Source organism: Nycticebus coucang, chromosome 7 (assembly GCF_027406575.1).
Source record: "Nycticebus coucang isolate mNycCou1 chromosome 7, mNycCou1.pri, whole genome shotgun sequence".
NCBI classification, from domain to species: Eukaryota; Metazoa; Chordata; class Mammalia; order Primates; family Lorisidae; genus Nycticebus; species Nycticebus coucang.
Genome location: NC_069786.1, coordinates 121,068,096 through 121,081,563, shown reverse-complemented (window position 1 = coordinate 121,081,563; position 13,468 = coordinate 121,068,096). Strand labels below are relative to the sequence as shown.

The 13,468-nt window shown below is 42.8% G+C and overlaps 2 protein-coding genes across 3 annotated transcripts in view; both read left to right on the top strand.

The window, feature by feature from the left end:
- The window catches only part of WDFY1 (WD repeat and FYVE domain containing 1), a 66,768-nt gene extending 58,298 nt beyond the window's left edge, over positions 1–8,470 (top strand). For both annotated transcript variants that reach the window (XM_053597583.1, XM_053597585.1), the window contains exons 9-12: positions 338–439; positions 2,611–2,741; positions 3,823–3,931; positions 4,820–8,470. In XM_053597583.1, the coding sequence (XP_053453558.1) occupies positions 338–439; positions 2,611–2,741; positions 3,823–3,931; positions 4,820–4,879 (402 nt within the window). In that variant the 3' untranslated portion in view covers positions 4,880–8,470. The remainder of the gene's footprint in view (positions 1–337; positions 440–2,610; positions 2,742–3,822; positions 3,932–4,819) is intronic.
- Positions 8,471–8,598: 128 nt separating this feature from the next.
- LOC128590290 (histone H2B type 1-K-like) lies at positions 8,599–12,438 on the top strand. The gene has a single exon (XM_053597588.1). The coding sequence runs from the start codon at positions 10,470–10,472 to the stop codon at positions 10,683–10,685; it is 216 nt and encodes a 71-aa protein (XP_053453563.1). The 5' UTR covers positions 8,599–10,469; the 3' UTR covers positions 10,686–12,438.
- Positions 12,439–13,468: the final 1,030 nt, after the last annotated feature.

Sequence of the window (13,468 nt, the reverse complement as noted above, 5' to 3'; positions counted from 1 at the left end):
AAGCTAGATGTTATCTGTCAAAAATCAGACTATGATTAACACTTATAGTTAGCACAAATAAAACTCATATTGCCTTGGAAATTAAAAGAAATAGTTCCCAATAAAAAATTCTCTCATCTGTAGATTACAAATTGAACAACCCTGTAAACATTGATAAAATTGTCACATTTACTCAAAATGCAGTTAAAGGTAATATTGAACATGGAAAGCATCTAGAATATGTCACAGAATTAAAACAAAAAAAATCCTAGCACCAGCAAGATCTAGAACTGTGAATTCCTTAAATGTCGGGGTAACACACCTGCTGATGTTGGTTATGACTTTGTGTTGCCCCCAGGCTCCTCAGTGGTTAGAAAGTGATTCCTGTCAGAAATGTGAGCAGCCCTTTTTCTGGAACATAAAACAGATGTGGGACACAAAGACCCTGGGGCTGAGGCAGGTGAGTAGCCAGGGTCGTTGTGTCCCTGGTCTGTAAGTTTTGTTATTTACATAATTAATCTGTCTTTTCTTTTTTGGAATCATTCTTTATTCCTGTACTTTTTATAACATTATCATCATGTGCTAACAATGAGCAAGACATTTCCCGGGGCCAGCAAGACTGTGAGTTTACTACTGCGCGGCCTGCCCTGGAAGAGCAGGGATATATGGGATGTCCTGAGAGCCTGTTTTTCGGTTTAGGGGTATTGCCTACTAAAGGCAGTGTTTTATACCAGCCAAGCACAGAATTAGAATAAATTAAGGCCTGCAATTATGCGTGTGCTGTGTGCTGTCACAAACAGGTACAAGGTAATCATATAGTCTTCACTGGAATACTCCGGCCCTATGAATTTTAAATTATTCTGAGTTATTCCATTATACCTGAACATCTTTATTAAGCATATTTCGAGTACCATTTTTAATTTTCGTAATTAAAGAAACATGCCTCAAATAGCCTGTAGATGCCAAAGATGAGATTAGCACTAGGCATTCTTATAATACTAAAGTTCTCTGAAGAAAATATGTGTCTGCAGCAGTCCTGAAGGTAGTCACTCATTCAGGGCGAGTGTGAACTTGTGCAGGTGAGTAAGAAAAGAATGCTGATTTTATTCCTTTTTCTATTGGTTGCATCCCTTTGGAGTATTAGCCTAAAGTTTCTATGTGCTGACAAAATTTTTGATTTTACTCAAAAAGCCATCTACAGTAAGATGTACTATGAAACTGGCAGGGGAATTTTTTCAGCTCTGACATCATTCTAAAGCTCTGAAATAGCATCTGAATTTTATCAATGCATGGCTGATGGTAACTAGTGCATGGTAATTGATGGGTAATGTATTCTCTACCTCGAAAGGAAATAGAGAGAAATCAATTTTACTTTTATGCATGAAGACCTAATGCAAAAGAGAGAGAAAAGATGCTGGTCACTAAACTTTTAGTGGCAAAATAATATGTCAAAATCAGTAATAAAACTGGATGATTTTGAAATTTTAAGGAGGCTTATTTTCAGAATCACAATTTGAGAAATTAAAAGAAATAGCAAATGGCTGGGTACAGTGGTCACCTTTGGTACCCCAGCACTTTGCCAGGCCAGCCAAGGCCGGCCTTGAGGCCAGGAATTTGAGACCATCTTGGACAGCTTAGTGAGACCCTATATTTAAAAAAAAAAAAAAAATGTAAAAATGGCTCGGCGCCTGTGGCTCAAGCGTTTAAGGCACAAGCCACATACACCTGAGCTGGTGGGTTCAAATCCAGCCCGGGCCCGCCAAACAACAATGACGGCTGCAACCAAAAAAATAGCCGGGCGTTGTGGCAGGTGCCTGTAGTCTGAGCTACTTGGGAGGCAGAAGCAGGAGAATCGCTTGAGCCCAGGAGTTGGAGGTTGCCGTGAGCTGTGACGCCACGGCACTCTACCCAGGGCGACAGCTTGAGGCTAAGTCTCAAAAAAAAAAGTAAGAATGAGGTGGCATGAACCAGTAGTCCCAGCTACTTGCCAAGGTAGGAGGATTGCTTGAGCTCAGAGTTGAAGGCCAGTGAGTTATGATCATGCCATTGCACTCCTGCCTGGGTGTCAGAGTAAGACCCTGACTTTAAAAAAAGGGGGTGGGGGGGAGAGAAGAAGTAAAACATGGGATTGTGGATGTTAGTTTCTTTGTGAGGGCATAGTACGTAGTACATTTAAAACTTTTTTTTTTTTTTTTGCAGTTTTGGCCGGGGCCGGGCTTGAACCCGCCACCCCTGGTATGTGGGGCCAGTACCCTACTCCTTGAGCCACAGGCGCCACCCTTTAAAACTTACTTTTAAACCTTCCTATGATATAGGAATTGATTTTTCCTCCCTAAAATCTGCAATGGTCAGGCTCCTAAATTTTCAGTTTGTTCTTAGTAATATTGTTAACATGTAGACAGATAATCTGAGTGAATAAAAATCAGTAGTTGACCAATAATGCACAGTTGTTTGGAAATCCTTGACTGATATCACAAGTGTCTATCTTTTCTGTGTTAATTCATACATTGAGTTGGGGTGATTATAATTCCAGGCATGTCTTCCCCGCTCCTAGTCCCTTACTCTAAAGGGAAGCCATGTTGCATTAAGGCAGAGCCTAAGGCCCTGTTGTCCTGCCCCCGTGCCCTGCAGCACCACTGCCGGAAGTGTGGGCAGGCCGTCTGCGGGAAGTGCAGCAGCAAGCGCTCCAGTTACCCCGTCATGGGCTTCGAGTTTCAAGTCCGGGTCTGTGATTCCTGTTACGACTCCATCAAAGATGAGGAGTGAGTGTTTGCCTGCCCTTGTCTCATAAACCAATTGTAAAAGAGAGGATTCTGTTCCACCTTTATGACTTAAGGCCACTAGTGTTCATCTCAGGCTGCCCCATTGGCCTGGACAGATTTCTCCTGAGTGCCATGAGGAATGCTAAGGCCCGTCCAGCAGCCGAGTGGACGTTCCTGAGCCCCCTCCACCCACAGGGTGCTGTGCAGGGACAGGGCCGCGTATGGATGGCAATGATTGAGCTGGCTCTCCACAAAATGCCACACAGGTACATAAATTTAACTACTGGATAAACTCCAGAGACCAACATTTGTTCTTCCACAAAAGCCTGACCTTAAATTCTGTTTCTAAATAACTCTTTGCAAGTAAGACACATCTGTGTGTAGACCCATTTCTGCCCCGACTCAAGCAGATCCACCATTTTCTTCTCCTTTCCTTAAAATCATCTTTTAAAGTAGCAGACTGGCAAACCCAGACAGAGGCCCAAGTTGGAAAGTCAGTGCGTCATCTTGGGGGCTGGGATTAGTGATAGGGTCGCAGCTGCTGGTGTCAGGGGAGAGTAAGAGCCAGGCTATAAGAGGCGCTGCCCGGGGACGGCAGGGGGGTTTCGGGGGGTTTCAGGGAGTCTGCAGCCTGCCCATGAGGGATTCGCCCCCACCATGCTGTTATTCAGTGTCGCTCCTCTTCTGTTAAAAGTTCTTGTTCAGAGGGCGGCGCCTGTGGCTCAGCGGAGTAGGGCGCTGGCCTCATATGCCAGAGGTGGCAGGTTCAAACCCAGCCCTGGCCAAAAACTGCAAAAAAAAAAAAAAAAAAAAGTTCTTGTTCTTATGTCTAGGAATGCATCAGCCTTCCCAGTAAAAAGCATAACATTATTTTGGGAGTTTTATGAAACAGTCTTGCAATCATGCTTTCTGCCCCCCCCTTCATGTAAGATTAGCTTTCAAAGCCATAGCCACATTTTTAGGAAAAAATTTTAACAGTCTTATTGTAAGTATTTACTTTTTTTATGTTGCTAAAAAAGCTTACCCGTCAGCCACAGGTACAGTAGGGTGAGGTTTCAGTGACCTCTGTCTTCTTTGTTAGTCGAACTTCTCTAGCGACCTTTCATGAAGGAAAACACAACATTTCCCACATGTCCATGGACGTTGCCAGGGGACTGATGGTGACCTGCGGGACCGACCGTGTTGTAAAGGTAAGCTGGCTAATTGTCTCAATTAGCATCTCAGTTCATATTGCCCCATGGTCATGTTATGAATGGGCTGGAGTTCTAACCCTTTCTGATTGGGAAGCACACCTTCCTTCGCAATTGCCAGTTTAAACCCTGAGTAGCAAATTGCTGCCCTCAGAGGCAGTCAGTCCCCTGGCGTTTCCCTCTGCCGCGTCAACCTGATGGAGTAGGCTGGGGAGGGCCTGGCAGCCCTGTGGGTGCCCATCTGACCTCCGGTGCCTCCACCCTCGCTGGCCTGGATTTGGGGCAAGCCCATCTCTAGATGACCCTTGTCTTGCTCGCGCACCTTTTCATGCTGACCAGAAGGCATCCTCGTTGTTCAATCATTGACTCAATTATGCAGAAATCAAAAGTGAGTGTTGTGTACCGAGTACCACTCTTGAGTTGTGAAACTGAAATGTTATATTCCCAGTGGGCTTTTGAAAAATTAAATGTATAATAAAACATTGTGATGTAATTTTTTTGTATCAAGATACTGTATATAAGCTTTTTTCACATTTTGGTGAACTACATTTCTTTTATTTTTTTTGAGGCAGAAGTTCATTTTGTTGCTCTTGACATTGGCTGGCTGATTTTTTTCTATTTTAGTAGAGGCGGGGTCTCACTCTTGCTCAGGCTGGTCTCAAACTCCTGAGCTCAGGGGATCCCCCCACCTCGGCCTCCCAGAGTGTTAGGAGTACAGCCAACCTGAATCACATTGTTTTATCTCTATCTAAATCTTAAAGAGGTTTTATAGTGAAGGAAGAAGATGAGGGAATTGGTTATTTTGACAGTGGTTTGTCACTCAGTGTTGATTTTGGCTGTTGCGCCATGCGGTCAGTGCTGCCTCTCCCGTTTTTTCTTCCCCTGTAGATCTGGGACATGACGCCGGTGGTGGTCTGCAGCCTGGCAACTGGGTTTTCTCCACATTGATCCGGGAGCTGGGCGATGTCCACACCTTACCAACAGCAACTCCACCAAATGAAACTTCCCACATAGCTCCGACGTCACTGTCTCGTAATGGACAGACAGTAGCCACTTAAAAACAAATCAGCATTTTTACAATGAAGAAAATGTAAAGATGTGTTTTGGGGCATTTGTGGAAATTACCTGTGGGGACTAATGTGGAAAAGGTCTGTGTGTAATGGCTCCCTGAGGGATGGAATTACTTCAGCGAAACTTCCTCATGAAAAGTATGCTAAGGTGTAAAGACGGAATTATCTAGTAAATGAGTGTTTTAGCCTGGAAAAAGTTGAGCAAAAAAGTCAACACTTAGAACATTTTAAAGCAGTCCCAGCTACAGACATACTTCCCCTCAGGGGCTTCCTGAGGACTCCCAGGGCTCTGCGGGAGGAGCAGGAGTTGGCGGGGAGGAGGACTGGTTCTCTCCTGAGGGGTGGCAATAGGAACTTAGGAAACCAGAGATCTCTCCTTATGTCCTGGCAGGATGTGAATATCCTCTATACTTAGTTATTATAAACTTCTTACAGACGCCTATTCTTTTGGGGTAGTGCTATGATCTGCACTTAGCATTCGGCTCCCTCCAGTTGGTTCTCTTCCCAGCCATTGCACCATGGATGAAATTTTGCAGTTGTTTTTGAGTAAGTTGTACAGTTTCTGTAGTGACCAAGGCAATCCGCATTCTTCCTTCTCCCCCAAAATGTGCTCTGAGGTCAAAAATGTTTTTATGGTGCTGTGAACATAGGAGTCAAGGAGTCACTCAAGCTGCCTGGCTTTCCCTCATCACAGTAACAACTAATGGAAAACCCAGCAACCAGCATGATTGTGACGGGAAATGATCAGTCTGTCCCGTGGGCCAGCCCACCCTCCTGACTGCCACCTGCTGCCTGCAGTTCCGAGATGAGACTCTCAGATACTGTGGCAATTTAATATCATCTTCAGGAAAGTACTCTATAGCTTTTAAACCGTTCTGACTTTTAGCTGGAACCAGTAGTATTCATATGTCAGAGTAGGAAATTGGTGACCCAGAGCTGTAAACATCAGTCAGTTCTTGCATAGTAATTTTCACCTTGTAAATTGCTTTCATAACCACTAGGAAAAACCATTGTGCATGGTGGCGTTTCTAAAGCTTCTGGGCCCCGAGTACTAGGATGAGAAAGATATCTGAACAGGTTCATGTCTTTTCATATGCTAATATCTATGTGATTTTTTTTTTTTTTAAACTATAGTTCATGTATCACTGGAGGACTGTGGTAGTGAGTGGAGAAGGCCCAACTTTTTTAAAGGACAAATATAAAAATAGATAGCAACAGTAGCTTTGTTATTCTTAGCAATGTATTGATTTTAAAAATCTCAGGACTTCCCCTGTCTGTGTCTGGATCGTGTTGGAAGAACGTAGTCATTCAACATGATAAAACTGAGGGACTGGGCCTGTTTTATACCAGGTCTTAGAGGTACTAAGAAGTTTAAGACAGGCAGTTAAACTAAGATGTGTTAATGGCTGTGGGACACAGATAATAAGGGAAGGAGGCAAGGCACATTGTGTTCTGGAATGATTTATGAAAAGTTGACTTGTCTTCAGAAATAAGGCAAAGGGTTTTGTTGCTTCTTATAATTGTCATGTTATATCACCTGAAAAAGATAAACTTTCCTGGACTCTTTTATTTATTTTTTTTAATTTTTGCTTTCAATTTCAGCTAGCTTTCACTCTTTTTAATTTGATGGGTTTTTTTCTTATTTTCTTTCTTTCTTTCTTTCTTTTTTTTCTGTTCTTCCTTTAGCGATTCTCTTGCCCTTTGCCTCCCAAGTAGCTGGGATTACAGGCGCCGGCCACAATGCCCGGCTTTTTTTTTTTTTTTTTTTTGTAGAGATGGGGTTTCGCTCTGACTCACTCCTGCTCATACTGGTCTCGAACCTCTGAGCTCAGGAAATCCACCCACCTCGGCCTCCCACAGTGCTGGGACTACAGGTGTGAGCCACCACGCCCGGCCTCCCAGACACTTTTAAACATACATATTGTTAACATAGTTTAGTAAAATTAAGTGATGGTAACTTTTCAACCACAGTGTTAAGTGTTAAGCTTCCTGTATAAATTTTAGTCCCGTTAATGGTTCAGCCCAAACAGTGGTGCTATTCTGGGGGTTTTATTAAGTCCTGAGAGGAAATTAGAACACAAGCAATTCCTTGCCCTGTGGAAGAGTGCTGAACTGTGATTTTGTTTTCTCTTAACTTCTGTAAAATGTGACTTCTTAATATCTGTGGTAGATTGAACAGAATATCATGGCTGCTGAGAGTACTCCATAGCTTTCACACTTGTTTTATTTTGAGAAATTCTTTATGAAAAACCCTGTGTTCCATGGAGAACATAAAGTTGTTATAGTGCCTCCTGAGGGGTTAAGTTAATATAAATCAAGGAGGGAATTTATATTTAAGGAAGAATTGAAGTGAGGTATCTTAGGAAAGGAAAGGAGAATGTTTTGCTATAGCTTGCTCTGCATCCTGGCCCAGTTTCTTTTTTCTGTTTAAAGACACATATGCCAGGCTTATCTTATATATCAGGTTTTAGGTAGCAAAGGGGTAATATTTTTTATAGAGGTGGGCGAAAATTATTTTCTCAATTGTACTGACGAGACTCAGAGAGAAGGTACAGATAGGCTTATAGCTCTTGCCTTATTTTGATTGCACTTCTCTTAAATGGGTCGTTTAAATTAGTTCTTCAAGTAACAGTTTACTGGTCTTTCCATTCCTGAATATGCAAGCTCATTTGTACCAGTAGGGATAAAGGAGTGCAGAATAGTAGAGAAGAAGCTTATATTTAATCTAGTGTTGTAGGATAAGGAAATGCCAATTCTTCATTGTAAACATGTTTTTAAATTGCTCTTTATTAGTCCAAGTGATAGCAATACCCTTATGGCATTAGTAGAAACAAATTATTCATTATGTTGTAAATCTCTGTTTACTGTGTGTAGCTGGGTCTCACTATAAAGAGAAGATGAACAAAAAATATCTGCTCTAGTGTATCACTTTGTTCTCCCCTAAAGAATTCGGGTTGTTAGTATCTATATTTTTAAACTGTTGAAAGTGATCCAAATATGTAATAAATGCCGTAGGAGCTCTGATCCAAGGACATATTTTTCTAAAATCAGTTTTCTACTTCCGTTACTGGTATCTCCTAAAATGTAAGAAACCAATTACTGTAATGCTATATTTATTCAAGTGTCTATTGCTTAATTGTTAATTGTGAACAGATTATTGAATGCCTACTCTATTTTCTGCCGTTTACAATATAATAACTCTTTGAGTCTGCTAAAGTTTAATTGTGCAACAAATTTCCATTGGATTACAGTTTAAAGTGTTTTCTCTATAGCCTTTTTTGATTGGGGAAGCAAAAGCTAATGTTTAATTCGTACATTCTGTTCTCGTACTGGCTATGTTTCTACAAGACGCGGTGCCCAGTGTATCCCAGAGATGCCAGAAAACTTTGTTCTTTGCTCCTATTTGTGGGTTCTGTTTTTGTGGGGGGTTTTGAGACTATGCATACGATAAAATACTCCTTGCTTGTTACCATGTCTGCTTAATTGAGCTTTTGTTATCTTTGCTCTAGACATAAGACAATAATGGAAGCCACCATTTATTTAGCACCTTCTGTGTGCTGGGTGCTGTGCCCGTATTATCTTATTCAGTCCTGTAACACTTCTGCCAGCATCATCTCTTCCGTTTCACAGGTCAGAAAGCCAGGAGGATTCTGTCTGAAGGTGCTACCTTCTCCCTTCCTCCCCCCTGAATTTACTAGCATGTTACTGGTGTTGTATGCAAGGGAGGGGGGTATTTGTATCCCTGCCGGAGTTTGGGGAGGCCTGCTGGAATCGGCAGTCAGGATACCCAGGCCGTCTGGCTGCACAGGCCACTGAGCGTCACCACGGCTACCCTCTGCTTCCCCACCACGGCAGCTCGGTTTTGTGAGTACATGTGGTGGTTCAGACCTGGGAGAGCGGATTCCTCAACTAAACTGGTAAGAGATTGATTTAGAAGCCAGGAAGGGAGTTTACTGTAGGTTTTTCTAAATAGACATAGCTTTACTTTTCTCTCATCATCAAATAATACCGTTATTATTTAAACAAGGAAAAAAGATACAATGAAAAAGTATAAAACAAGATCTTTTTAAGTCCTTCTAATCCTACCCCACCCAGAGAAATCACTGTTAAACTTAAGCTCTATATCTTTCCAATGATTTTTTTTTTTTTTTTTTTTTTTTGAGATACACTCTCATCTGCCCAGGGCTATGGCATCAGCCTAGCTCACAACAACCTCAAACTCGTGGACTCAAGCAATCCTCCTGCCTCAACCTCTGGAGTAGCTGGGACTACAGGCATCTGCCACAATGGCCAGCTATTACTTTTAATAGAGATAGGGCCTCGCTCTTGTTCAGGCTGGTCTTGAACTCCTGAGTTCAAGGGATCTGTCTGATTCAGCCTCTCAGAGTGCTAGGATTATAGGCATGAGCCACTGTACCCAGACACCAATGATTTTTTAAAATGCTTCTGTCCCTGCATATCACGTACATACTGATATATTTTTAATGAGACCACACTTTTTTTTCTCACTTAATATATCATGATAGTTTGCCTGGGTCAAAAAATAGAGCTTCATATTGGTATTGGTAACTGCTGTGTGGCTGCAGCAGACACTCATCCTTGCTGTCACCTAGGCACATAGTGAGATCACCTCTCTCCACTTGTTGGAGGTTAGGTAAGGCCTCATGACTGCTTTAGTGAATGGCAGGTGGGCAGAAGCATTTCTCTGCTGGTAAGAGGCTCTCCACTGGGGCAGTTTCTTCCCTGACAGACTTGGAAGCATGTGTTGGTGAAAAGTGTGATGCCAGGTCATCCCAGGAACACAACTGCCTTGGACCTGCAGTGAACTTCGTGTGAGCAAAAGAAATAGATCTTGTCGGGCACAGTGGCTCATGCTTTTAATCCCAGCACTCTAGGAGGCCAAAACAGGTGGATTGCTTAAGCTCAGGAGTTTGAGACCAGCCTGAGACCCTGTCTCTATTAAAAAAAATAGAAAAGGCTCAGTGCCTGTGGCTCAATAGCTAAGACACCAGCCACATACACCTGAGCTGGCGGGTTTGAATGCAGCCCGGGCCTGCCAAACAACAATGACAGCTGCAACCAAAAAATAGGTGGGCATTGTGGCAGGTGCCTGTAGTCCCAGCTACTTGGGAGGTGGAGGCAGGAGAATCACTTGAGCCCGAGAGTTGGAGGTTGCTGTGAGCTGTGATTTCAGAGCACTCTACTGAGGGTGACAGCTTGAGGCTCTGTCTCAAAAAAAAAAAAAAAGAAAAATTAGCTGGGTGTTGTGTTGGGCACCTGTAGTCCCAGCTACTTGGGAGGGTGAGACAAGAGGATCTCTTGAGCCCAAGAGTTTGAGGTTTCTACAATCTGTGACACCGCAGCGCTCTACCCAGGGTGACAGAGTAAGACTGTCTCAGAAAAAAATAAAAGGGAAGGCATTATTTTCTCCTGGCTGTTTCTGGGTAGCCTGTGCTTTTGTTTTCATCATGCCTGAGCCGGCAAAGTCTGCTCCTGCTCCGAAGAAGGGCTCCAAGAAAGCTGTGACTAAGGCTCAGAAAAAGGATGGGAAGAAGCGTGGCCGCAAGGAGAGTTACTCAGTAGAGATTCAGACCGCCATGCGCCTGCTGCTTCCTGGAGAGCTGGCCAAGCATGCCGTGTCTGAGGGCACCAAGGCCGTCACCAAGTACACTAGTGCCAAGTAAACTTACCAAGTAAGGAGGGACTTTCTCTGGAATTTCCTGGTCTGAACGAGAATGCTTCTTACCAAAAAACTCATAGTTGCCTTCAGTCCCCTCCTTGTTACATCAAGGTCTAAGGCAGAGAAGAAGATGGAAGAATGCAACCGCACCTGGATGGATTTTTCTACTAGATACGCATGTCTGCCTGCCTGCCTGCTTCTTGACAAGTTAATTTCTATCTCCTGGATCTATTGGTTGTCCCTAATAAGCATGTACTGCCCCTCATATAATTGTCTACATTACCCATCTCCTCCTTTCCCTGTGGAAAAGGTTATATGAGCTTTTATACCCCATTGGGGGAGTTGGGGTAATCACTCAGTGATTTCTGCTCCCATACTTAAATAAATTTGTATGCCTTTTATCCTCTTTAAAAAAAATAATAATAATAAAATAAAAGGGAAGAAGGAAGGGAAAGAAAAGAAAAGAAAGAAAGAGATCTTCATTGTTTTAGTCCACTGAGGTGGGGGGTGTGTGTGTGTTTTAACCGTAGCATGATCTCACCTATACAGCACTATTCCTTTATTCTGTTATGTGCCTAACCCATCATTAATTTCCCCAATCCTATGATGAAATTAGATTATATACATTTTGATTATTTTAATTAAACCCTAAATATTTAAAACTGTAAATTTAAAAAAATGTAAAAAACATACAAGCTCAGCATGCTTATATGTTTATCTTTGCCCACTTTTCCAATTACTTTATTAGGAGAATTTTTTATGTAGTTACTAGACTTTATTGTTGTATGAGAACGGAAGGCCGAGAGCCAACTCCCACATCCCCATCCCCATGTGCTGGCTGGTGCAGCAGCTGCAGCTCCTCCTTGCGTGTTGCAGAGCAAGCGGTGAGCCCTGCTCCTTTGCCAAAACCCCAGGTGAAGCAGGACTGTTCAGGACTGACGCTGAGGAGAGAAGGGCTTCCTGAATTTGCATTTAGCCGTCACCAAGGATTCTGCTCACAGAACTGTGAGGTCACTACCGTGCAGCCTATAGGAAGTTTACTGAGTCTTCAAGAGACCACAGTGCAGGCTCCTCCCCGAGAGAAGGAGGAGCGAACTGTCACCATTTTCATAGGCAGCTGGATTCTCAAACTCCTGGCTCCCCCACACGTGGACAAGATGAAATACTGCAAACACCCAAGCGTGGTGTAGACTGCTATGGAGCTGCAGGGAAAGGCGAGCTGCTCCGAGGTGACAGCTGTGGACAGTCACATGCCTCCCTCACTGGGGCCACCTCCCCCACCATCATGCCCTCACCAGCCTCCTTTCTCACTTTTGGCCTGGATAAAGTTTCAAGAATTGTGATTGCTACATCAAAGAATATGCATATTTGTCAGGTTTTAATTCACATTGCTGACATCTTCACACTGTTGCCAATATTTGAATTTGTTTCTTTGGGTAGGTAACCCAAACACATCTGAAATTTTGGAATTGCAGTTAACTCATGATGAAAATCGTATCAGTTTCGGGCGGCGCCTGTGGCTCAGTGAGTAGGGTGCCGGCCCCATATGCCGAAGGTGGGTTCAAACCCAGCCCCAGCCAAACTGCAACAAAAACATAGCCGGGCGTTGTGGCGGGCACCTGTAGTCCCAGCTGCTCAGGAGGCTGAGGCAAGAGAATCGCGTAAGCCCAAGAGTTAGAGGTTGCTGTGAGCCATGTGATGCCACGGCACTCTACTGAGGGCGGTACAGTGAGACTCTGTCTAAAAAAAAAAGAAAATCGTATCAGTTTCTCAAGTGGACAACCTGGAGGTCAAAGTCCATGCTTCTTTCCAAGTACCCCTTCATATTTAAAAAAAATCTTAGATTCCAAATTTGACATGCTGGAGACAGATAAAGCAGCCGGAATTTCCTCACACCGGTAGCAAGGGCACTATGGTTTTATACACTGGAGAATTTTCTCCTGCCCTGGAGTCTAAGATCAAGAGGCACATGAGAACTGTGTTCACTGTTCTTTTTTTTTTTCTTCTATAGTCATAAATCAGTGGTGGCACCAATATATGGCTTGTGTCATAACATAATATGCAAGTTTAGTACAAGCCAATTATTTATTTCCCATGTACTCTATAAGGAGCAGTGGTTATTAATTAGTGTTTTATGATATTCTACTATTTCTAAATTATTTTCTAGAAAGCTCATTTTTTCTAGAAATAAATTTTACTTTTATCTGAAATAGATTAACATGAATGCACAGCCAAAAATGAAGGAGTGTCACAAAATCAAGCTAATGATTTAAAACTTTTTCAAAAAGTAGAGCTGGAATACAGGCCCTGTCACAGCTCTCTGCAGCCTCTAACTCCTGGGCTCATACAATCCTCCTTCCTTAGCCTCCCAAATAGCTGTGGCTACAGGTGCACACCAAGCCTGGCTAAATCTTTTTTAATTTTGTTTTTTTGTAGAGACAAATTCTTGCTATGTTGCCTAGGCTGGTCTTTAACTCCTGGCTCAAGTAGTCCTTTGTCCTTGGCCTCCAAAGTCTGAGATTACAGCTGTGAGCCACTGCACCTAAGCTTGGGCGTCCTTGCTCTAGAGAGAGTATGACTGTTAAACCCGTGACACTCTTAAAAGACTTTTACTTAAATCCGGTTTAATAACAGATAAATGTCATTTGCTTCTAACCAATAGCTTGCAGACTCTACCATGAAAATCAAACCCTAATAAAAGTCACAAAGCAGTCAATATTTTAATATTTCTGAATTCTAGGTATCACTTACTTATTGAGTGAATGTGAGGTTGAGTTTTAATAAGAT